Genomic DNA, 27388 nt, shown 5'->3' on the forward strand with positions numbered 1-27388 from the left:
TTCTTTACATAATGTGTTACATACTTTGATTTAGAGTATAACAACTATTATTTTAACATTAGCTGGGTTTGGATTCCTGCCAAGACCCAAGAAGAAATGGCACAATCAAGAGACACATCTGGAATTTCGAAGAATAATTTCCCCAGTTGATAACATATGTGAGCATTAACATTATGAGGTAGTTTGCTATTAAAGTAAATTATTTTCCATTTACTGCACTGCAGGTTTGCTGAAAGTGCTGGGTTGTCACTATGGCATTGACTATGCATTAACAGGCTCATGCAATTCAAACGATCAGACCAGGTTTAAGAAAAAAAAAAAAATATATATATATATATATATATATATATATATATATATATATATATAAGCATGTTACAAGCTAAGACTTGAATCATGGATTTTTTAATGCAAGATCCAGTCAAGTGAAGCTGAGAATTGTATATTTTTTTTTCCAGTTTTACCTTGGAACTTTATCTTAACCCTTTCATTGGTCATGAGGTACATTGTCTTGTCATTAAATTGTCCCTTTTGCTATTGACAAGAAACCACAACATGCTTTACATTGGTAAAGGCTGTACAGGGTTTAATGAACAAAGAGACACAATACAACACCACTTACTTTGTCTGGTAATCTAAAGATAGTGTTGGTCACTGATCTTTTTTTAATCCAGTGGATAGTATACAGAATATAATTGTATCTTTGTTGTTCAGTATGGGCCTGTTTCTTCATTTTTTTTTTTTACTTGCAGCACTTACCTATGAGGAATTCTCAAGTGGAGAATCTCAAATTAGGTTACTGCAGTTCGCTGTTTCCACACCCCCTGAACCATGAATCTGTTAACTATGCTACATACACTATACTGTAACACAGTACTTCAACAAATCATCTATTTCTAAATAACATCCATGTTGCTATATATTGATTTCATATCATGAAATACTTATCATGCAAAGATTAATCTATGAATGCTACCACCTGAGATTACAATGTACATTTTTAGCATAATAATTTTAACAAATAATGTAAAACAATTAAAATATTAAATCAATATGGTTACACAATATATTGCATATTATTACTTTATTATTACAATTGTGCTGGAGACAGTATTTGGCACCTAGTGTAGCAAATACTGCTTGGAGATTTGGCAGAGGCAAATAGTGTCTTCCGAGGAAGGAAATGTAGAAACTTTCCTTCTGTTTTATGACCCATAATGTGTACAGAGGATACATCAACGTTGTTATTGTTTCCACAAATAATTCATGACCCTCCAAAGGGATTGAGTGGGTTGTTTACATCTATTCTCATGACATATGAATTGCCATTCCCTAGAATTGTGAAATGACTGAACCGCACCAACACAGCTGAAGAATCAAGTTTTATTATCGCACAGTATCTCAAGCTCTCATAAAATAGTTGCATCTTTTAAAAAAAAAAAAAAAAAAAAAAAATGCGATTAGAGCAAATTATGTATAAATAACATTATATTAATCTTGCAGTAATAACAATAAAAATCTTATTTTTTGGTAAAATCACATTCAATATATAAGAAATCTATAAATTTCATAATATAACTAACAAACAAAACAAGGAAGTTTTGTTTAGTTATTTAAACACTACCCAGTAAGCCCCTTGCAACTGTCACACATTACAGTTGTCATAATCAAAACGTACATGCACCAGAAATATGAAAATAGAATATCAGTAGTATGTAACTATAAATTTGTATATTTTTAATTGTCAGTTCAAAGTCATTCAAATGCATTAAGTGAAAAACGTCTATGAAAAGTGTTGCACAATTTGGCCAGTCTTTAATCTGTTTTCTTTCTATATCCATTTCTGGAAACTGCTGTACCATTTCCCTTTTCTTCAACAGATTCTGAAATATTTCCATTTGTATCGGTTGAATCATTGGGGTTCTCTCTACGTCCCTTGATACCCTTCTTGGGAGCACCAGAAGGTCCTTGGACTCCAGTCTGCCACTGGAAAAGCAGACTGTACAATACAGCCTCGAACGGTGCAAACACAGAGGTAGTGGAGCGAGTGATCATCATCCGTATCTGAAAAGAAAAAGAACAACAGTTAGGAAGCAGTCTTTCAAGTAGTGTGCAAATTATTGTGATTTGTTGTTAAATAAATGTCCATCCATAACTATAATAATACTAAAATAAACTGGTAAAGTATGTATCATAGAAGTCTTTAACAATAAATTGTTAAAAAAAAGGGGAAAGGCCACAAGTGATGGACAAAAATGAAATCCTTCTTCTCATTTAGAATCACTTGCATTTTCTGTTTACAGAAACATGTCTAAATACATCTGGTACACCAGAGTGTTATTATTAAGATAACTGAGATGTCATACACATACCAAGTTTAAGCCTTTGATAGACGCAGATTCCAAAACACAAAGTGTGCAACATGTTTTACCTTGTTGATAACGAGGAACATGGTGTACATAAACATAAGCTGATGTTTGGCCAATGGGAGGTATTGACTCTGTTGCAGGGTGAAGAGCACAGATCCTACCAGAGTTACCTTGACAGGACTGCAAAGTAAAGAGCAGGGTTTACCACATCTAAAATTCACACACAGTACAGACAGGTTCTTCAATTGGGCACTCAACACACACACACACACACACACACACACACACACACACACACATATATATATATAGAAAAGGTTTTTAAAAAACGTACACAAAAGGTTTAAACGATATAATAAAAAGATAAATAAAAAAATCTTTAAATTTTCAGGACGTTCGGGAAAAAAAACCTTCTTCAGCTGTTGAAAAAGAAAAGTAAAAACAGTGCAGTAAACTTGTTGTTATTCAAGAATTGTAATTATACAAAAATCTGTGGATGGTGTCATGATTTTTAGAATAGAATGTTCATTCCCAGAGGTTCCAAAGTTCCCAGTTTGAAGACAAACTCTCGTTCCTTTTTCGAGCAACATTTGTTCCATAGCACCGATTGATCACACAGACTGTGATGTCTTCAGCAGTGTGATCATCACTGTCGAAGTGACGGGCTGCTGGAAATGATATGAGATTATATATATATATATATATATATATATCTCACACACACACATATAAATACATAGGTGTTGCCAAGTTGTTTTTTTTTGTTGTTTAGACCTGGATTATTTTTTTAAAACCTGTATGGTTGGTAGCAGGTCCCGTACATGGAAACACGATCATTGCACTAGAAGAATCAGTGGTTTTCAACCTTTTCATCTCAAGTACCAGTGTTTCCAGCACGAGTACCAGTAGCTATGTGTAATCTTAAACAGCTGTTGTAAAACCGAGACCTGACCCATTACAACCAGGTTTGTTGCGTCTGTACTCACTTGTTTGTTGCCTCATTCTGCTTAATATATATATGCATGCCCAATGGAAATTTGGTCTTTTTAAAACCATTTGTATTATTATTTTCATTTTAGTAAATGTAACAAATGTTACCTTTCCCTCCTATTACCCTAATAAAACAGATTTAGGGACCTGATAACTTTCTGGCTGTCATGTAAATGCCATAGGTGATATTATAGCATTGTGGGGAGAGAGGTAAAAAAAAAAAGGGGGCAGCAAACGATCTACCTCCCTTGCACCTCCATAAGAAATTTAATATTGTTTTTTTAATTCAAATGAAATAATCATAAACATGGCAAATTCCTCAACTATAGTACGATCGCCTTATTTATATGAACTGGAACCTACAGTAAATATCAAATTCAATTGAAAATACCCCTCAAAACACCACCCAGTTCTACCGAAATCCATTAAAATCTATTAAAAATTACTCACTAAGACATCTTCAAAAGCTCATTGGTTTCAGGCTTCCAGACTCCTCTAACCAGTTGCTCAAAGTTAGACATCAGCCCACCCCCTGCACCTGTACAGAAAGAAAAAGGAAACACAGTCACGTTGTGTCAGTTAATCAGAACATAAAACAACAGGGCTGTAACAGTGAGGCAATGAACGAATAATCAGCACGGTCTCACAGCCCGTAGAACTCCACGGTCCAGGAATAATCAAAAGCAAAATATCCTTGTAGCATTCACCAACAAGACACAAACATAATATCTGTAACTACACAGCTTTCCAATACTTAAAATTTAAATAAAAACCTTCCTTCCAACCTGAAACTACTGCAACACAAGTGACTTACTATATCTAAGGCAAAGTCATGGAAAGTGTGTCGTTTGTAGAGCCATTTCATGGCCTGAAACCTATTTTGGGTCAATTCATAGGTTGGACAAAATGCCCAAAATGCTTGCCTACTTAACTTGGGGATGTAAAGTTATATGGAAAATAAAGAAGTGGTTAATTCAGTCTAAATTCCTCAAATATGACAGCTATAAAAGAATGCAAATTACGAGATCCACACAAGTGTACGGAATCTCAAAGCCTTTTCTGTTGACACTGGGCCAGTTCAATTCTCCAGGCTCCAGATACAAGTCTCAGAAAGTAAAGGCAGCTGAACTGAGGCCATACTATTAGCACAGATTCAAAGCAACTCTTAGACTTTTTCCTCAAAGGTCTTTTCAAAGCGTATAGCTGTTGAATGGAGATGTAAAAAGTATAGCTGGTCCTTTGTGAAGTATGTAAGCAGAAATGGAACTGCGCTTGCAGTCTGTACAGTGTTCAAGGGGATCTGCGCTATCTTTGCTCTGCCTTGGCCAATAGTCATGGAGTAATAATATTTGCACATGTAAACCACAATGATCAAATCACCACATTGGTACATTACTCAAACAAAATATAGTCAACCTTGGTTAACTTGACTGGTGGATAACTTGACACCTTCACTTAATTCGACAGACAGTTTTGGTCCCGGATTTTCTCTATATGAAATATATGCATCCTCAGCTTTATGACAATAAATCATTTTCTACCTAAGGTCTTCAGATAGCTCTTTACTTTTTCCCCATATTGGCTTATTGGTAATGACAGCAATCATCCTATGCCTAACCCTTTTATACTCTCTAAGAATGTTCACCTACAATCCAGCATTTTCTAGACTTTTCTAGAGTTAGGTTCTGCATTATCATATTGAAATTTCAAGCACCTTGTAGACAATACTATCATAGCATCAAAGGGTATGAGTACTTTTGAATTAGCATTTTTGGAGTTTTGCAAAAAAATGCTGATAAATAACTGCAGACATCCATTTCTTGTAACTTTTTTTCCTCATCTACAAAAGCAAAACTTTTGCTACGAAAGATTTTTCCTAAAATTCTTTGTTTTCGAGAAATTTCTAGATATTGTGTGTGTATATATATATATATATATATATATATATATATATATATATTATAGACCAAAAGTAAAATTCAACTGTAAAAACATTGTGATTCTTTAAGATAACAGGCAATGACCTAACAGGATATTAAGTTTATTCAGTGTCTATAAAATGCTAATTTAATCTGTCATGGAGAATGTCAGCTCTGGTTTTGTTATAATGTTAACCCTAGTTTCACCCACACTAAAAATGAACACATAACAGGTAGATAATTATTACTAAGAAATAGCTCACCGAAACATTACCGTGATCCAAGTAATGGCTTCCTTGTTTTATCAGTACAAATAATAGACAAAATACAGTCTTGAGGTGCATTAATTTATCTATCTGTTTTCTTTTTTATAACAGATTATTACTACCTTGCGTACTTCTCCTGTTTAACTAGTGAAATGTGTGCTTTAACTTATATGTACAGTATGTATGTATGTATGTGTGTGTGTGTGTGTGTGTGTGTGTGTGACAGAGATTACATCAATAAGATGTTTTCTAAAGGAATACTATTGAAACAAGGACAAACTTTCTTCTGCAGAACACATGGCACTACAATAAAGAAAACTAAGAAAACAACACCTGTTTCTGCATTTGATCATAATTATTGGTAAATGGAAGCATGATATGCACAACAGAGAATGATAGTTTTCATTTGGCTCAGAGTTTTTTTCAATCTGTGAAATATGTTTAAAAATCAAAACTCACCGATCCTTGCATCCAGATGATATGCTTTTCAGAACTTATGCACAAAGTAATGTAGCATTTTCTTCCATAAATAGATATTATGTATGTGGGGTTTTTTTGTACAAATGATTGGTCTTCAGCTTAGAAAATCTGGTTTTAACTTGGTGGGTGGCCCATGATGATTGCATTGACCAAGAAATGTAGGGGGTTTAATACTTCTCCAGTTCTATGCCTATGATTTAAGTCAAGATAAAATGTACTTCCAGTCATGGCTTCAATTATTACTGTCCAACAAAGAAAAGAGCATATAACTAGACAAGTTAGAGAGTCTGGGTCATAACAGACAGTGTTTTATTTATTTATTTATTTTTACAAAGTTCTACTGTTTGTCATGATACCATTTATTTTGTATTGTTTTTTTTTTTTGGTTTTTTTTTTACATTTCTCCACTTTAACAACGTATGCAATTGTGACAGGGTACACCCCACCCGTGTTGATTGTATTATTATTTAAATAATATAATAATAATATTTTATTTGCACTGTTTTAGGTCAGAAGGGAAGGGTTAATTGCTTCTCCTGCCTAATCAATTCACGTGTAGAATGTGCCTGAGCACGACTGAATGATTGACAAGCAATCAAGCTCAGGCACAGCTGCATAAAAGAGGCAGGAACCTCTCAGTCGGGGTTGGGGTTGTTCAGAAGAGGAACTTCAAAAGTAAGAACTGAAAATTGCTATTCGTGCTGGATTTTGACCAGCACGGTACTGTTCTGTGTGATTTACTGTCTATTTATTTTGGCCACTGTGCTGTTTTGTTCTGTGTAGTGCTTTGATTTTGTTTAAATATCTTATTTATAATAAAAGAAAAACAAGCGCATTTGTGACTCGCCCCATGGTACCTTGCTGTGTGTGGTTACTTCCTGGTCTGTGACATCACCACTCGACCATCCTGTCCACAGTAATATACAGTCAAACATGTACTAAGGACCACCTTTAGTGTGCACTCGGAAGAACCCCTTATCTGGATTCCCCATGTTAAAACACCATGATAAAACGATGGTCCATTAACTCCTTTAGCCTCCTTCAGCCAACATCTTTCAGGGAATTAAACTCGGCTCAGTTTTGGTGCAACAACATTATATGGATTTAGCTGCATGTTTAAATCACATTTAGAGTGAGCCGCAACATTTGGTGGTGTATTATATCCTTTTGTATGACGAAACAGAATTAACTGTTTAACCTCTAGCCATGCTGATAGGGGAACTGGAATTTGGTGTGGGTGAGTGCAAACAGAAAACTGAAACATCGTTTTCCACATTTTTACCTTTAGCCCAGCCAACAGCGATCATCACAAGCCAGCCTTCTTCATAGCGTGCTCTGGCATGAGCTACTCCTCCTACCACTTTCCAGGTTCTGGTTACCTCCTTCATACTGGCCAGGACCAGCCGAAGAGGCAGGAATGCAGTGAACTTGTAGACTAGGTCCATAGGGAAGTAGAACACAAGGTACCTGGGAGAAAAGCAAGCACGTGTGCATTAGAAAGAAAGTTCATTTAGGGGAATAACATGTACTTCACACTTAGCCTCACAGAGATGCTTAAAAAATACTGACTGTCATACAGATCTTACAATATTTAAAACTTGATTAGATGAAGTTTTAAAATAAAGAATGAATAATCTCTCGGTTGTCATAATATTTATTACCATCACATTTTAAATCCCAGCTTTCACATAGCTCTTTCAACATAGGCTCCCACATAATCACTTTGGAAATACTGTACTGTAACTCAGCACACTGCTATTGACCACAAAAATAGGATGCGCTGTATAGGGTGAAACCTCCTGGGTTCTCTTTGTGAAACTTAGCCCAAATGGTTATTAGTCCGCAATACAAAACTACCATACAATGCAGCATAATTTAACTTGTGGAAAACAAAAGTGAAAAACATCTTAATTCCATCAGAGAAAATGCCTTCTCCTATTAGACTGTATTCAAAATATTAGGCACCCTTTAGCAGTGAACACCATGGGATACACAAATACCACATTTACAGTACTTCCAGCAGATGGTGCCATAGCCTGAACAAATCACCACAAGCACAGTAACACGTAGTAAGGTATACAGTTCGCCTGCTCGTTTCAAGGTCTGAAGACATTCCTAAAAATGCAAATCACATTTTGCATTTTTATATAAAAGTGAAGTTATTTATATTGTGGCAAATAAGGGCAGACTGAATTGTTGGTAACAGCTGAATAGGCACTGAACTAACAATACGATTTGCCCCTGTAACTCAGACAGCACACAGCCGTTTAAAACTACTTAACACCACAAGCCAAAAGAAACCATATTTTGAGGACAGCTTTGTCACGCAGTTAAACAGCAGAAATGCAATTTAATATATAAAAGTAATCATTTATCAGCTATTTGGTAAAGTAAAATCATAAGAAAGTAAACAAAGGAATTATGAATTCCAGTACATAGGCCTATTATTCTCCCCAATTTTAAGCACAACCCTCTTGCTGAAAAATTGTGACTATGTATGGCACATGTTGATTGCAAGTCAAAAGCATATCTATTGTCTTCAAAACCATTTCATTGTTAACAGGGGACCCATGATGGCAATACATGTAATTTAACAAGAGTCTCGCTCCAAAACAAATACTCATTTATAATCTAATTTATCTCTAGGCACCATTTCAGCAGTCCATTATACAAGGCATGTGTCACAGTTATCCAGTGTTCCTTATGCTACCTTCTCTTGGCCTGGATTGTTTCTTGAATAATGGGACACAAGTACCATGCATGTTCCTGGCAATAATGCTCATTGTACAGTTGTATTATTATATTCATCACCACCTAGCCATAGTCTTCCCCTTTGATATTCAATAACATTGTCTATAAGTAGGAGGCTGTGTGGTCCAGTGGTTAAAGAAAAGGGCTTGTAACCAGGAGGTCCCCGGTTCAAATCCCACCTCAGCCACTGACTCATTGTGTGACCCTGAGCAAGTCACTTAAGCTCCTTGTGCTCCGTCTTGAGGATGAGACGTTGTTGTAAGTGACTCTGCAGCTGATGCATAGTTCACACACCCTAGTCTCTGTAAGTCGCCTTGGATAAAGGTGTCTGCTAAATAAATAAATAATAAAGTAAGATCCTGTGTAAATCGCGATTTCAGACTGCGTGTAAATCGTGAAATTACCACAATATTCTTAAGAAATAAAAATAAATAATTTCATAATTATTTGTATTTCATCAAAAAAAATTAAATAAATCACATTAACTAAACTGTACAGCTCTGCTGTGTGCCTGCATGTACTATTTGTCATGTATGTGCAGTGATTGTCATGTGACTATATGCAATCTAGGCGGGAAATTAAAATACTACACACTGTAAACAAGAAAATGGATTTCTCTAAAAATGTGTCTGCAGCAGATCACGTAAAGCAGTATCCAGCAGGAATTTTACACAGAGATGGAGGTAAGCTTTTCTGTATGTCTTGCAACATTACTGTAGATCACTACTGAAAATCATTTTTGACAGGCATTTAGATTCAAGTATTCACCGAATAAGAAAGGCGGAAATCCAGAGCAATACCGTGACTGCTTTAGTTGCAAAGAAACACAAAACGGTGGCTTCCATGTTCCAAAAGTCCACTAAAAACTGAAAGCTGTCCTTGCAGATCCACTTTACCTACAGGCTGTTAATTACAACACCGTTTCACAAACTATTGCGAAGTGCTTGAATAACTTTGACGTTCATTTTGATGATTGTCAGTGGATTTATCTCTCTATTTGCTGTTTAAAATTATAATAATCTGTACACAATTTCTAAAATAGTTCCATGCATATTCCGCAAAATACGATACTTTACCCGTATCCATGATTTTCACAGGGCCTTATCTATAAGGGAACTAGGCAGGTAGTGTGATGTACCAGACAATAGTAGACAATACTGTATTTTAAAATGCAGAAATACTAAAGGAATCTACAGTAGTAAGATTATTTGACAAAACGTTTTGACTAAAAGTCTTTTTTAATGACATTCAATTAAGAGAGTCTAGATTATGTTTTAAAGTTGTGGCAGACCCGTTGATCCTAGCCCACGTAGAGAATCCCAATGGTGTGTGTAGGATGTGGACATAGGAGTGACTTAATGCCACCTGTTAAACCTTTATTAGGTCCATTAGAATAACAGTGCTATCTAGTGAATATAACCAAGCCACACATACTGATTAGTCACATTATACAGGCTTTGTTTGGCACAGGAAATTATACCAAAACACAGAACTTGTTTTATACCCACCTGCCTTTTCTTTATTTATAATTCTTTAAATATGACAGGGTTACGTGCACTGTAGGTGTCCGAGAACAGAATCCATTAATTGTGTTGTCCTCATTCAAAATAGAGCCTTTCATGGATTTACAGTTCCACAAATCTTCTCACCATATAAACTGTATAGTCCTTGCGGATTGCAATTCGGAACAATCCAATAAACAATTGTATACATTTTTTGCAAACAAGATAATGAAAAGCCTAGTGTGTGTGTACATTGGTTTAGGAAATACACAAACATCGGTATGTTTTTTTTTTTATAAATGTTTTACATTATTCTGTTATATCATAACCCTAAAGCACAGAAATCTGTCTTAAGAATCATTTAAAAATATATACTGAATTGCTAAGGGACCTGAACACAGTTCATATTTAAACTGTACAACAGTCATAAACTGTGGTGGTATTGAGCAATCATCAATCTATGTTGGAGAAATATGTGCTTTTTCTTTTGCTTCCTCTGGAGGACAGTGTTGTGTAGAGTACAGCAACTTGCCAAGAGCCTCCCCCCCTCCCCCCAGTAATACAGCTGTGTACCAAGATTAATGCCAGTATCGTGAAGTGTTGGATCTTTAATCACCAGGAAACCACAGTCACTTTAGCCCAATCTGGCAGCCATCAAAGTGAAAGGAGCGGTTAATTTTGCCCGAGGACTTACCATAACACAGAAAATATGAAGTTGCAAGCTGGTTTATGATACATTATCAGTTGGTTTTCAAACAATGCTTTATTAATCTCTATGTGTAAAAGCTGCACTAGTCTCTCACTTCTTTGGTTTAAAATTTGTTCTGAATATACGTGCGTTTTAACCAACTGGTACAGTGCAGCTTAAGATAAAATGATGACTTACCAGATTATTGAAGCCAATACTATATTACTGGTGTTTGACAAGGGTAGGAGTGCTGGCTCTGCCAAAAAGAGACCCGACAGCACTGCTCCACCGAAGCAGTAAATCATAGCACTGATCCAGCATGCAAAGGGGCTGCGTCGTGCCACGTCTACTGCTCCTGCAATCACAGAAAGCAAAGCAGCCTTTTAATACAGAAAAGGAAATGCATCTCAATTGCAAACTGTACCTTTAAGAAAAGAATGATGTACTATAGGTCGTTGTAAGAAGTCATCCTTTCTGGAACCAAGGTAGACAGCTGTGTACGGTCGTTTATACAATTGCATACTCTGGTAAGCCATGAATAAACATAATAGATAAGGCCTAGCGTAAAACAAGAAAAATATAAGGGTTTCTATTCATTCTTTATCACCCAAAATAATTAATTTTTATTGCATTAAAATGTCTTCAAATATTCCTGTACATTTAATGTATTTACTTAAATTATGGACAGTAGTGTTTCTATACAATACAGCATTAAAAACAGTATCAACCACTCAGACTCTCAAAATCTAATGCAACCATATATAAGATACAGTGCAGTACCACTGCCAAAAACAGTACCATGTTGAATGTAAAAGATGTGACGATGCTCTATTCAGCAATACCAAGATATTTAGTGAACATAGGTCAGAGTGAAGTACAATGGGGAAGAGAACTTGAAGAATACTGCACAATGAGACAGCTTGATCATAAAAATAATTTGCATAAATATGTAGAAGAAAGGTCTAAGATGGTCTAAATAGGCAATTCAACACCCCTTGTCTTTCTACGGGTATTCATCTGTCCTGTCCTTTTATCGTTTCATTAGGACAGTGGAATTTGTGTGTGGTGACACCTAAAAATAGTTGCTGACATAATGCAGCGACACACAATGCAGGGACTTGCTGTTCTGCAAAATTCCAAGCTGTAACCTTCTCAACCAAGAGATCATTTTTCTGTTGCAACAGTAAGGCATGTGAAATAAAATTGAGTATACATGGTATGAGCTGGCAATCACCTCCACAAGAATGTGTCAGCCTGCTTTTAAGGGAAGATAAATTGAATTTAAATAAAAGAGGACAGGCAGAGTGACATAGTGACACACACACAAGTTCCCGATGAATAATGATTAACAACTATGCCTGTGCATGATCTCTGGCTGCTGATGCAGTGAAACTAATCAACTGAATCTTTTCTAGTTAGGTGGATGTAAAGCAATATACTGTATGTTTGAGTCCCTAATAAATTCATCAGTTGATAATCATGCACTCTTCAATATGTAAATGATTTAATAAGCAAGAAGTCTCATAAGAGCAGTGACCACCCCAAACAGTTACAAGTGTCTAGTAATGACCAACTGGGTGGGGTGTTTAGCAAGATGTTCCACAAATGTAGTGGCATCCTAAATGTTATCTATTTACTACCAATGCAGGCAGACAGGGTGGGATAGCCTTCACTGTAGTGGGGAAACAAAACATGCACAATATAACAAAGTTACCTCAAAACACTGTCTCCCTCCAATGGCTATTAATACGTCTAGGAGAATGAGTATTGTTGGGATTGCTGTGTTTGGGGGAAAAAAAACCCTTATAAAAGTAATTGTTCTTAATTTTACCTCCAAAATAAGAGTTCTGTAATGGCAACTGCTAAAACGAAGAACAATTATCCATCCCAGTTCACTGTACAAAAAACTTGCTCAGTACATAACACTTGCACCTAATACTGTACCATGCCATATGATGGTATAAATGCATTTTAGAAATGTCATACAGATGGATCTTTTGATTCACCTGATGAAGAAAACAGGACACGTTAGCATCTGCCTGCCCAGTATTTAGTTCTTCAGCCGCAAGAGTACAGGATCATACCTTAACACAATGTTCTAGAGCAGTTTCTCAACCAGTGGGCCGTAGGCGGGGCCGCTGTCAATGAGATGCTGCCCTAAAAGCTGGTTGAAAGAGTGAAAGCGAACGTGTCTGTCAATAATAATAATAATGAACTGTCAAGTAAATGTATTATATTTCTTTCAAATCTCAATGTGTTTTTAATTCAAGTTTATCGGCAGTGTGTTTCTGTAAGTCGCCTTGGATAAAGGTGTCTGCCAAATGAAGAAGAAGAATGTTGTCAATCAGATTCTACTGCTGCTGGGAGCTTAAGGGAACCCCCCCACAAGCCCTCTGCCTTTTTTCTGCCTCCTCATTTTTTTGGGGAACCACCCATCACTGGAGTGATTTCACTGACTCAAGCTTCTGCGAGTGGTGGTACTGTGAGGCTTCAGCGGGTAGTGTGTGAAAAAAGACTTGAATCATTATATAGAATTGAATCCTTAAGGAAACACAGGAAAGAAGTTAATAAGGGGAACAGAAAAAAGGTCAGAGAACTGTTCGAATTGTTTGGCACAAGAAAATGGGGTAGAACAATATAACATGATAGATCGTGATGGTGTGGCAAGTTCACAAATGGCAGCAAAAGTGCTAAAGCGAGTTGCAAGAAAATCCGATCCCAATTACATTACGTTTGGCTTTACAGCTGGTGATTCAGAGCCAAGGCCGCGGGGTGTGGAATGCAGTGAGGTGTCCAATGAAGCACTGAAGCCTTCAAAACTGGAACAGCATATTGGAGAAGAGCTTATTTTGCCAAATGCTGTGGACATTTGCCATGAACTACTGTGTGAAGCAGCTGCAAAAACAACTCAGTGTCCCCATTTCAAATGACACTGAAGATGAGCTTTTGGGAAGGAATACATTATTGCTGGTTTTAAACTCGCTGTCAGCAGAGATGTTAAAACTTCTACTGTTAAAATATGTATGAGATTTTTTGGACTTATTTCCATAAAATGAATGTCCATATTTTTTTCTTTAAGTACATTAACCATCCCATACTGTAGTTTTTTTTTAGTGTGTGAGTTTTTTTCAGTCTTTGTTTTCTTCTATTTAATTTAGCTGTTCCTCATCTACTGTTGTGTCTACTGTTCAGATGGACTGCTGTCTTCACTCAGAAAGTTGGTGTTGTGCCAGTTATGTAGAGTTTCATCCCCAAATATATTAAAGGAAATAGGTAAAATGCCACAGATTCTTGGCTGTGGTTTTGTAACTAATAACAAATAAAATGGCAGTTTGTCATAGAATTTAGAATGTAGTGGTGTGTAGTGATTTATTCAGTGTGAAGTGGCTCATTAGTATGCAAGCCGTACTATACACTATATATACACAGTCATGTGATGCTGTTTAACCAATCACAGGTTGTTATTTTTCCAAGCCTACAAAGTGTAGTACACAGATTGAGCAAAGATATTTATTTCTTATTATGAAAACAATGTTACTTAAGATCTCACACAAAAATGGTGTAGGAGTATGCTCTGTAGGCGCTACATGATGGGAAAACACTGTGGTGTGGAGAAATAAACTGAAAAGTTTTTTTGAAGTTTTGGCTTTCCAGAGGGAAGGTGCTGAATAACTTATTTGAAGAGAGGAAAAATCCACCATGGCATTGCATTTTACTGACTGTGTTTTTAACAAAGCTTGCCTACATGTCTGGCATATCTGATACTGTTAGCAAACTAAATATTTCCATTCAAGGCAAATACAGTAGTGTGTTCATGGTGGGATTCAAGAAGAAATGGAAATGCTTCCGCTCCTACGTGAGTTTTTGGAAGAACATTCCTACATTGACATCTCCAAAGTTGTATGTCAGCATTTAAGTCAACTGTCAGAACCATTCTCAGAAGATCCCTAGGAAGGCAACCTTTGCATTTTGGATCCATTCTCAGTGGATCCTGTTGCTTCAAACATTGCCCTAGCCTTAGAAAAGTAGCTGATTGAACTACCAGCTGACAGCAGCCTGAAACTCCAGTTTTCAAAAGTTGGCCTTGTTGCTTTTGGATTGCAGTGGGCAGTATATACCCTGCACTATCACAGAGTGCAAGCACTTCTTCTGCCTTTCAACGCCACCTACCTGTGTCAGCCAGGATATTCAGTGTACTTCTACTGTACATTCTTTACTGTTACAATATAAAAGTCTAGACAGCGACTATTCTCTGGCAGCCTTGAACTGTCCGAATGCTTTCATTCTGCTTCAAAGTTTTTGCAAGCATAAGAAAACAGTAATCAAGATCTTTACTGAAGTATAAAAGGAGAGACACTTAAATGAACAAAGTCACAATATTTTGTTCTTTAGATCACTGATGACTAGGAAGATTAAAAAAAAAAAAATGTTGCTTGAAAGTGACTGAGGATTGTAAAATACTGACTACAACTAGGCTTGCTACTTTTCAATATTAATCAGTTAAGCTTGTTAAACGTCAAATTCACAAAAAATATGAGTTTAAAAAATACTTGCTATTTTTTATTTTCTTACCAAAAATAATAAATTTAGAAATCTCTAGTTTGTGTAGTTTTTATACTTGCTGTCTGTTCTGTCTCCGTTCCACTCTGAATGGCTGGGGGTCGCTGTCAGTCATCTCAGTGGTCTGTTATTACTCTTACTATTTCACCCTGAAGCAGTGCTAGAATGCTCTCATTTGCCAGCTACAGCGCCTGTCATTCAAAGCGCCTACTTTGAAATCAGCGGGTTAAGGTGTACATAAGCTTTTGCTTTAGGTCTACGGTGACAGTTACTAGGTTTGATTTGAAAATGGGGCGCAAGGAAAAAAAAAAAAAACACTTAATGAATATTGTGCACAATACCCTGGCCGACGGCTGAAGTCTCCGCGGCAGGACGAAGCGGGCCCGTCTGCCTTGCCTTCCAGTGACTCTGAAGCTGCACCCACACTGGACGCGAGCGACTGAAGTCGCCAAATGTCAATCAACACCAGACGTGACTTGGAAACGATCCAAAAGACTGGAAATAAATACATGACCCCGCCCGTGCATTCCTATTGGACATACTAGAGATGGGCTGTCCCATTACAAAACAGGTCTTGTTTTGATAAAAGTTTACCACCCTGACCTCCAGCAACTCCATAGTAAAATAAAGGTTGGACTTGTAAAATCTATAGATCAGAGTTATTGAACATTCCTATATATCCAACAGGTTTATTGTGATCATATATTGGTAGTAACTGTACAGTTGTACTCGTGGTATTATTTTTTTTTTCTCGTGGTACCAGTAGTAGTCTGATTTGAAGCCCAGCTGGACAATAGTAGCATAATTGAACTGGCATTTTCAACAAAATTATTTTTTTCTTATACATTTATATATAACTTACTGCAATCTCAATTGTTTCTTTACAAATTCCTTCGTTGATCCTTTTTATCAACTTCTTTAAGTATTTTAAAGTGCAACATTATTATTATTATTATTATTATTTTTATTATTATTATTATTATTATTATTATTATTATTATTATTATTATTATTATTATTAATAAGTTGTTGTTGTTAAGCACACATAATCACTGTCTTTATTATTATTATTATTATTATTATTATTATTATTATTATTATTATCCGTGTTATTATGCGCAAGTCACCACTTACCTTGTATTACTACTGATGCTGTTCTGCAAATATATTTTTCTACTTTATCATAAACGCTATTGAAGACTGTGACGCATAAGATCATGGGCGAGTGTTTGAGCCGTCTCTGACTTAATTTACTTATGAATAATTATACACAGAACAAGGTTGTGTGCCATGGCAAGATGCAAGACTAGCTCAAAACTATGAGCTTGGTAATGTTGGGATGTGTCACATAGAATACAAACGTGTTGCTGGCTTTGTTTTACAACGTATACAATAATAGGACCTTGATAATATTTTTGTTTGTTTGGTGAATCTCTGCATGTGTTCACTTTATGCGTATGTAAAGACATTCGTCTTGTCACAGATTTGTGCCACAGAACAATTTAGTGAACAAAACATTATCATAAAAGCAAACAAACAAACCTTTTTTGTGTCATTTTTAAAAGCCAGCAAAAAGTGCACATTTTTCATTTAAATGCTGGATATATAGACTGCATGCATGACCTGGTTTATTTTTGCTTATTAATAAACCTATTTTTATGCAACTTGCATAATCGGAAAGAAAATGTCTCGGTGCTGCTAAATGCACCACCTGCAAGACACGACTACTGGGACTACATAAAATGATTCACTTGTTTTCAGCCGTGATGTGTTTTGAGGCATGTGTTTGACGTGTGTCAAGGGCGTTAACCTTGCTTCCGATTGCTCAAGAGGGAAGCTTGAGGGGTTCACCAAAACCCTGAGATGCAACTATACCGTAAAGTAATTCACTTCAGCCCTGTTTGTTATTTTTTGATGATATCTAGATTACACAACTTTTGTTAAAATTAATAGGTTTTTAATTTTAGAACGCAGTAAAACATCACAAATGAATCGCTTTCAGAGTCAGTATCTATTTTAGCACTTGCCTTTTGAACGTTTCTGCAATGGTGGGGGTGGGGAAATATTTGTTAAAAAATACAATGCGATCCAAACAGGCTTTGCAAGTATTTTCCTGAAGGCGGCAGTTCATGCTTTTTTCCTGTAGGTGGTGCTCTTGAAATGAAATAGCGCTCTACACTCCCAAGGATACCTCTCACAGTTCCTGACTCATATTCAGTCCTGTCTTTTCTTTTTTTTTCTTTTTTTTTTTTTTACACAATACAAGGTTGGCTAAATGAACATAGAACTCCCCAATGCCAATGTCATGCAAACCTCTAGTCTCTCCTAGCTGTTGTAGATATGCTTTCACAAATTTATATCAAAGTTTTCTTAGTTGGGTTTTTGTTTTCTTGGTCTCTGGTGAATAATTCTCTGGCTTCTAGCGTGGGAATTTCAATGCTTGGAATTCTTTTAATAGAAACGAATGCAGTTTAAAAAGACATACACAGAATTTCCTGTCGGTCAATATGTACTAACTTTATATGGGATGAGATTCAATTATAGTAAGTATCCATATATTAGAGAAGTATAATGGTCTAACTGTATACCAGTAAGACCATTGATAGCACAACAAAGGTTTTTGTACATTAGAATTAAAAGTCATGTCAGGTTAGAAATACTGCCAGCTAAAGCTTGCGGTTTAATAATTAATACTGAAGATAACAACTCCACTCTATACCACAGCGCATGCTCTGTATTGCAGCACTTGCTCAAGCACATAAACTAAACAGGTTTAACAAGTTTATAATGCTGTCAGTGTCTGTCTACTGTAGAACAGAACTGAGGAGCAAACAGTGTCCCAACATTGTGGCCAGGCAGCCAAGTAGCTACAGAGTACATGTTCTCAGGCTTGTGCTGAGGCGGGGTTAACTTTAAAACCAATCCAATGAGGTTAAACCCAGGCCCTTTGTTTACAGTAAGATCTTCAGCTAGATACTGTACAGAGCTGCAAAACATGTAAAGCAAAGATGACAAAAGCAGGTTCTTCAAAATGTCTCCATTACGTGTTGCTGCTGCTTTTTTTTATTTTTTTTTAATTCTGTATAATGTTTTCGTATGGTCCTTTAATTTTTTTTTTTTAAAAGCATACCATTGTTTCACTACCACTAATGAAACAAGAATATAAATATCACTCTTTTACATGAAGGGGAATTTGTTACAGGCACTAGTGTTAGTCAACTAAGCATCCTTTCACTCTGGTCACACACTGTAAACAGGGAGTATTATGATGTGTTACATTGGGCATTACCGCCAAATGAGCCTATTGCACATTTTGTTATTTCTGGAGATACGATAGTGAGCAACAGTTAAATCTTTAAGGAGCTAATCGAGATTATCTGGTTAAGGGACATGTGACTTAGTAGATTTCACAGTAGAACCAAGCAGACATCCTTACACTATTCAGTTTCAGAAGACAGCAAGTGACAGAAGCAATGTATCCTTTCAGTGACATTTTCTACATCCTGGGTCAAACTTCAAAGCCAGAAAGCTATGTTACAGTACAGACTGGTCTCTATGGCATACATACAGGAATAATGTGTACATGTCAACAGATAAATACAAGGATTCTGTATTTTGAATTCTGTATTCTAGACGGCAGGAGTATTTGTTTACCCATGTCCAGGAGGCAGGAGAGACCACTGTCTGGTAAAATGCAAATAATCTACTGAGCTCAGACCACATTGAAATAGCAACACCCTTGCATGGGATGTGGTGGTTTTCATGCTGACATTTCCTGTTTGTCAATAGGAACTAACTTAACCAAAAAAACACAGCTTACTGCAAACCTGTGTCCTTCTGTTACCTGTTACCCCAAGTCTTAGAATGCATGAAAGGCTTTCTTAGTGTCCACCATTGTCTTAGGCCACTGAACACTATCATAGTGCACAGGGCACTTTGCTGAGGGTGTAGTCATCTGGCTACACAAGAAGAACACTGGGGACTACTGGGTATTATGTATTTTAATAACTAATAATTAGTTTGCAAACTCATGCACGTCTTATGGAAACATGGGTTATAAGTAAAAGGACGGTCATTTGCAAACACTGCACACCGGTTTTATTTTGTTATTTATTTATCAAGTTAGTGTACAGTACTTTCACTGGGGAACTTTGCTTTTTATTCACACTTTCACAAAAGACAAACACTACTGTACTTCTCATGCACAAGCATTGTTTTTAAAATATTAGCACTGGGATTCAGGCACTGGCAAGTAAGAAAAACATTTTAGTAACATACCTGTTCACTGTACTTGATGGAATTAACCTGTAATATCATCAAAAGCAGGGTATTAATGGTTATAATTATTTAGTAATAGCATTGCTTTCTATTATTACACTTGAGTAGGAGATTGCAAACCTTGGTTTTATCTAGATGTGTAGTAATCAAAGCTATGTAAACTTTATGCACACCTTTAAAAAAGAAAAATCTAGATGTAAAACCATGATCATAATTTGTAACATTTAAAGTAGTTTTTTGTTCAACAGTGTTTTTCTGTCTGCAACAGATTAGAGTTTGTTTAATAGATAGAAAGTGTTAAAAGCTTCAGGAGTCCTGTAGGGTGAGCTTTGGACTGTAGTCCCTCTCTAGCACTTTTCACTTGACATGGTACAGCTGCACACCGTTACAAATACTAGGAATGACTCTTCATTAACCTTTTGAAATGTTCAGATTCTTCAACACCAACAGTGGTAACAAGAATGGCAGATAAAATGAATACTGTGGATACAGTGAATGAATACTGTCTAGTATTTTGTATTTCTTGCTCTTATTGTATTACTTGTATTGTAACACTTGAAATGTATTTGCTTACGATTGTAAGTCGCCCTGGATAAGGGCGTCTGCTAAGAAATAAATAATAATAATAGGGTCTATTTAACATCACATGTCCTCAGGAATCAAAACCTTGACAAACAGGTATGTAATGTAGAGATGCAATTTCCAAAACTCTTCCAGAAATACTTGGACTCGCACACATGCTGATCTCTACCTACAGAATGTATCCACAGAATATAGGATGACATAAATCTACGGTTTCAGGTATAAATTGTGTAAATTGCATGAGAAAAATGAGCATTAAAAGAAGATTCATGTAGTATGGATTTGATCATTCCCCCTCAGGTCCAATGTCTCCATACCTACATTTATAGAACATTATCACTTATGGATACAGCCAAGCAATTCTAACCGGGGCAATCACAACATTGAGTCATTTGTTCACAACAATGACTCATTATTTAGTTACACTCTGCTTCATCTGAATGGAGTTCTGGTGCTTGTGCAGGATTATCCTTTGTAAACCCCAATTTTAGAGCTGTGATTAAAATCAATCACATTTTAATTACAAATGCTGAACTCCTTCAGGGCATCTAAATAACCCATTTTTTATTTTGCTTGCAATTTATCTTTTATTAACTTCATGAGAGGGCCAAAGATACCAGTCAGTCTGATAACAGATCTAATTAAATGCAGTAAGAAACCTCAACACACCACAGGTTTACAAATTGTAGTGAACCCTATACTGAAAATGTGTGATAACTTTTGTTAAATTAGGCATACAGTATAGACCTACTCTGTTGGTGTAAGGTAAGTTGTCAAAAATGAGAAAAACTGTGCTGTATGTTGTTACTGTAAAACTAATAATGTAACATACTGTATTCAAGGCAACAATCTGTTACAATACAGTATAACATTAATTCAAAACACATTACAGTTACCTGCAATGAACAACCTTGTACGCTATAATTATAGGGAGTAAAAGGTAATCATTTAAATAACATAGGACAGGGAATTTTCTATAGTATCCCCTATGGTACAGGTTTTTCTTTCAACAAGGAACTATTTGATTTAAAAAAGCATTGGGTATCCAGTTAACAGTACTTTACAATACATTAAGACAACCTGACACCCTCTGGTACTTTAAACAGTGTCTAGCTACAGTGACTGATTTAGTCTATACAAATTAACAACTGGAAGCACAACGGACCGAACTCTGGCCATGATAGACTTCAACCCTAACACTGACATTACATCATTCCATAATCCACCAAACCGTGCTATGTGCAAGTTTAGCAATGAATGTGCCGATGTAACGGTGATCAAAATTGTAAAATGTTGCCATCTAAGCCAGTCTTAAAACACATGCAATTAAAATGCTTCCAGTCTGAAGTATCTGCAGATCACATTATGTGTGCATGTATTCGTTCCCCAAGATTAACATTATTAATAGCAGCGTTGACTGAGGTTGATTGACGTAAATCTCTGCCTCCATATTGCTCTTACTAACTAAGCTCACCAATGACAAGGCCTTTGAGGACCTGCCACTTCTCTTTACTGTGAGTGCTAACCTATTATACTTGTACTGAATGTAAAATAACTATTTTTATTATTTGTAAGATGTTTTTTTTTTCTTGTGCTTCAGTTTGGTTTGCAACAATTTGCTTTGTTTTTGCAACAGTGAAACACAGAGGGGTAGATGTACTAAAGTGTTGTGCCTGTCACAATAGTCGCAAACGAGCAGGAAGTCTTGGGTGAAATGTTCTAAACAAGCGCAATGCTATTAGCGACTTTTTAGGGAATGCTTTGCGGCAACAGTTTTCTTTGCAGTTCAACCTTAGATGAATATGTAACTATGGGTGTTCCTGCACAGATTCGCAAAAAGCAGGTGAAGATAGTACAAATCAGGGTTCACAAATATTAAAATGAAATACACTAAAGCTGCCGGCAATTGTGACACTTACAGTTGCATCAATTTGTTTAAAACATGCTTTCAAAAGTTCTTAACAATCACAATTTGCAAACCTTTGAAAGGCAGTATGAAAAACACTATCCCCGAACCATTGCCGCTGTGAATGCAACATAGACATCTTCTTCAGCAAGAATGAGTGATTTGGCTACTGTGTGATTATGAAAAGCTTTTTGATAGAAGCACATCTTTTATTTTGGGGTTGAAGGTGGGGGCCCCACAAAAATGCAAATAGCGGTACGCTTGCGCTGCGACTGGCCAATCTTAGTACATCTACCGCAGAGTCTTAACACAGAACCGTTGAAGAATAATTAGGCCTACATACAGTTCTGTGGTTTTGGTAGGGAAGAAACAAGACGGCAAGGAAGGCAGACTATTGGAAAAGAGAAAGTAGTTATGCTAAAGAAGAACTACTTTTAACCTAGTGAAGAACCAACAACATGTGTAATAACTATATTTGTGCAGCTATGGGTTTGTTTGTGGATATTGGGATAGCAGTCAAGGTGAAAATGTTGCTCTGGACCTTGTCCTTGCTGAATTTTGGACCTTAACATAAAATAATTGACTACCCCTGTATTATAGTGTTTAATGTAAAAATGATTAGTGACGTGTGTGGGTGGAAAAATGAGGAAAGCAATTAAAAAAAAAAGTTGGCTGAAGAAACCCATTTAACTTCCACATGTGTTATTTTCCACTCCAGTGTGAGAAGTTGCTCCATATTGTATGCAGAACAACCAGCCTCCGTGGTCCAGAAAACCTTTTTTTTTTTTTTTTTCCTTTGACACATATGGTGCTGAACTTTGAAACTTTAATATCCTGTAGATATACCGTTATTATTGCATTTCTGTTAGTTTTTAAACATTATGATTGTTGAAAATGCATGCACTACAGAAAATCTGTAAATTGGTCCTGGATACATTCTAAAGAACAGGAATGTTTGCTTCAGTGCGGGTCTACCACTTATCCAGTGTTCATTAAAACACTGATTACCATTTCTCAACAAACAAACAAAAATAAAACTATGATTATAAACATCTCCTGTTAAAAGTTAGTGATGACCCCTTATCTTACATCGTTCAAGTCAAGATGTACTATATTCAGGGTTAGTTCATTTCTAACAATTTTTCATCCTAGCTTCCATGAACACTAAGATCTTTGAGTCATAGATCTGAGCCTTCGGTAATTTAGTTACCGTATACTGCACAATCAACTCTATCTCAATTATAGATAGACATTATGTCAAAACACAAAGGGTACATTCCACATTTACAACTATGGTGCTGAAATAATCTTTGACATTTAAATGACCATGACCAGAAGCCATACTTAAAACCTGATATCAGAAATGTGTGACAGATGACAATGGGGAAAGGGGCTGAAAACTGATGACAAGGGAACCAAACAAGGAAAGCTATTCTCTGTGTCTAAAATAACCTGCTATCAGTGGGCAGCACAACAATAAGACTAAACTGGAAAGGTCAAGCCTTCCTAGCGAAGGTACACCTGTCACTCAGAAGAAAACAGTCAACAGATGAACAATGCCTCCTGGATGACAGTGGATACAAATAAACTCAGTGGAGGGTATGAGAATAATTGTTGCAGTCCACTGCCTGCCTATAATTCTCCCTAACAGACAAGTTACTTTCTATGCTGCACAATACATGATACACTTGTTCTTCTAAACTAACCTACTGCAAGTTATTTCATGTTGACAAGTGTCACAGTACACTGTGAACTGTGGATGCTAGAGCAAATGCATCCAAGTGCATACAGTACATTCTGCACTGCTCTTACCACAATCCTCCTGAGTTATGACAAGAACGTGGGGCTACAATACAATACAGGAGCTCCAACACCACACAAAAATAGTGTTTTTTTTTTTGTTTTTTTTTTAACAACTGTGTTCTCTACAGGTTTACCCTAATACTTGCCATATCATCAATAGCTCTCAAGTGTAGTTACATTACTTTCAACAGAATGATGCATTTGATTTTGCCTGTCATACAGCTAATTTTAATACATTTACATATTTATACAAATACTCAACTTAAATATCTCCAAGACCTTTCCCCTTTGGTTTGCATGGTTTTTCAAAGGGAAATGTGGCTTTGCATGAAATCTGAGTCAACCTCAGAAGAGAGAGAGACCTGGTGGAAACTCCTTGAATGTCTACAAATAGTGCACACCCAACAATTAAGTTAATGCCGATACCAGTCTAGAAGGTTGTTCTTTTGATCACTGACTTACTCCTCCACAAATTAAATCAACAAATAAAAAGCCAATAGTAGAAATTCCCTATTGCAGCACAGTCACCTGTGGCAGCCCAGACTGCAATAATAGGATCCCGTGCAGGATCTGGGCTCACGTCCTCATTTTCTGTGTTCTGTAACAGGATTAGCTCCAGACCAGCAGATAAACAGATGAGATTTATAGTTATAATTTCCAGTTTACATATCAAATTATATATTTACAGCTCTAATTTGGCCTTCCAGTTTAAAAACTTTTTTTTTTGTATTACTATTTTTCAACAAATCAGATGCAATCTTAAAGCATAGTGTACATTTAGCCTATAATGAAAAAGATAGTGGAACGCTGACAGTACCTGTAGCCTTCTGGAATAAAAAAATCTGTACAGTAAATATCAAAACTACGACAGCATTCACAATTCTTTAACACAGGATAATCTCTTAATATTTTTTATATCAATACTTATGTATGTCAAGCAATTTTAGTGAAACACTAACAAACCCAGTTTCTGCCTCACATGGGCGAAAACCAAACACTGCATTCCACAGTAAGAACCTCATACTAACGGTGGTAGTGTCATGGTTTCGGGATGCTTTGCTGCATCAGGACCTGGACGCCTTGCCAGCATTGAAGGAACCATCAATTCTACTCTATCAGAGAATTCTACAGGAGAATGTCAGGCCATCCGTCCGTGAGCTGAAGCTGAAGCGCAGCTGGGTCATGCAGCAAGACAATGATCCGAAATACACAAACAAGTCTACACCAGAATGGTTGAAGAACAAGAAATTTAAAGTTTTGGAATGGCCTAGTCAAAGTCCAGACCTAAACCCCATTGAGATGTTGTGGCAGGACCTGAAACAAGCAGTTCATGCTCGAAAACACACAAATGTCACTGAGTTGAAGCAGTTCTGCATGGAGGCGTGGGCCAAAATTCCTCCACGGCGCTGTGACAGACTAATAAATAACTACAGGAAGTGTTTGGTTGCAGTTATTGCTGCTAAAGGCATAACCAGTTATTGAGTCTAAGGGGGCAATTACTTTTTCACACGGGGGGGCATTGGGTGTTGCATAACTTTCTTTAATAAATAAATGAAATATGTATCAAATGTGGGTGTTACTTGTTCACTCAGGGTCCCTTTTATCTAATATTAGGTTTTGGTTGAAGATCTGATAACATTCAGTGTCAAAAATATGCAAACATGCAGAAAATCAGACAGGGGGAAAATATTTTTTCACGGCACTGTGTGTGTATATATATATATATATATATATATATATATATATATATATATATATATATATATAAACAAATTATTACACTTACCCATCACACGCGATTTCCGACTTTTCTGATGCAAAGCCCATCTATTCCACGTTACAATTTATTTGATTTTCCCTCACAGCCCGCGTTTTTATTTTTGTTGTTTGTTTTTTTTTCTCGCATGCACATTGTAAAGTAGGGAAGACCTCTTGAATTTGTTTGATTTAACTCGTGTAATGATTGCTTGGCATCTCTGTTAAAAGTCTGTGAATCAACACATCTAGACTCAGCTGTGCCTTTTTATTTATTTATTTATTTATTTGCTACTGTACAGTAAACGATAACTGATGTACTACATCAAAACGTACTTTAACAACATTAAAACAAAAACAAAAAAGAAGACAATTCTACCGGTGTTTAAATAAAGTTTGCACAATATGTTCCAGGGTCACAAAACTGTTGGTTCAGGAATTAGGTTTAACTTTAGTACCTGTACTTTTGCACCGGACAGTAGTGTTACAAAACATTTTAAAGCAAACCTGTAATGTTAGCATGATTCACGTAACCAAAATAGCAGTCTTGATAACCTTTCGTTCTTATTTCCAGCTTTCATAATATGTTATTACTCTAATCTCCAGTTTAATGTTTGGTTATTTTGTGAACTACAAGAAGGATATGAAGCACAACAGATACAGTCAACAAAAGAATGTCGAGCTTTGTAGTCATGCAGGATAAAAAAAGAAAAAGAAAAAGTTACATAATACTACACAGGTGATATTTGGAAACATCTATCTCTTTCTATCCTTACCTGGTTGTTCTCTGAGTGCCATAACAGAGACGATGTAATGAGCTGCATCGAACAGGGGATACATTGAGATCTTGGAGAACTGCAGGGAGACCTCATCAAAATTCATTCCCAAGAGCTGCTCCATCCTCACTAGCTCTTCTTTCCCTCTTAATATGATATTCAATTTCAAGGCAGCACTTCACACCAGCTGTGGCGCAAGCCTGGTTATCCTGGATCTGCCCGGGATTCAGCTGAGTGGAGTGACAAACTTGCGACAGCTGCGCTGACCGACAGCCAACACTTCTCTCTTTCCACTTTCGACAATCCGTACACTTTTGCTTCCGTACGCGTATGTTCACTTGCAGCTTCCGTAAACATGAACGGGAGCGCGCAGTAAAGCGTGCACTAACCACATGACCCAGTTGCTCGGGGCAACAGACAGCGTAAAGTAAGTTTGACCTGGTGCTCTCCACCATACCCAATTAATTCACTGCAGTTTGAATTCGATAAAAGCCTTTTAGGAAAATATAAATTCAAGCAATAAACAGAGCACATTACTATTTTTATTTTATATTCGATTAGCACAAATTAAAAATGTTATACAAATCATGAGTTCATATTTTCCAAAAAAAAAACTTTCATAGCTAAAAGGTACGTTTTTTTTTTTTTTTTTCCAAAATTCAGAAACAAGTCCAAAGTTGGATGCAAGTGTCTTCAGTTTATTTTTTTACATTAACCAAGACTTTTGTTTTTGGGACACAAATTTGCTTAACCCTGAGGTATG

At 36.4% G+C, this 27388-nt stretch overlaps 1 protein-coding gene across 2 annotated transcripts; it reads right to left on the reverse strand.

The window, feature by feature from the left end:
* Positions 1–1436: 1436 nt before the first annotated feature.
* Positions 1437–27029, reverse strand: LOC117408567 (trimeric intracellular cation channel type B-like). Of its 2 annotated transcripts, XM_058993869.1 has the most exons (7): positions 26626–26761; positions 19804–19830; positions 11164–11320; positions 7307–7491; positions 3810–3897; positions 2432–2549; positions 1437–2064 (listed from the first exon to the last, which is right to left on the reverse strand). In XM_058993869.1, exons 3-7 carry the CDS (start codon positions 11268–11270, stop codon positions 1816–1818), a joined length of 747 nt encoding a protein of 248 aa, XP_058849852.1. In that variant the 5' UTR covers positions 11271–11320; positions 19804–19830; positions 26626–26761; the 3' UTR covers positions 1437–1815. The 2 variants fall into 2 exon arrangements, with proteins under 2 accessions (XP_058849852.1, XP_058849844.1); XM_058993861.1 differs by lacking the exon at positions 19804–19830 and having other exon boundaries at positions 26626–27029.
* Positions 27030–27388: the final 359 nt, after the last annotated feature.

The sequence above is a fragment of the Acipenser ruthenus genome, chromosome 2, assembly GCF_902713425.1.
Source record: "Acipenser ruthenus chromosome 2, fAciRut3.2 maternal haplotype, whole genome shotgun sequence".
Classification (NCBI taxonomy): domain Eukaryota; kingdom Metazoa; phylum Chordata; class Actinopteri; order Acipenseriformes; family Acipenseridae; genus Acipenser; species Acipenser ruthenus.

What these genes read in the sequence shown, in the direction of transcription:
- LOC117408567 (XM_058993861.1), bottom strand. Translation starts at nt 26,749, where the DNA reads ATGGAGCAGCTCTTGGGAATGAATTTTGATGAGGTCTCCCTGCAGTTC. An exon ending in GGCACTCAGAGAACAACCAG is followed by an intron (nt 11,321 to 26,625) that starts GTAAGGATAGAA and finishes CTGTGATTGCAG; the next exon opens with GAGCAGTAGACGTGGCACGA. An exon ending in CGCTGTTGGCTGGGCTAAAG is followed by an intron (nt 3,898 to 7,306) that starts GTAAAAATGTGG and finishes CTTTCTGTACAG; the next exon opens with GTGCAGGGGGTGGGCTGATG.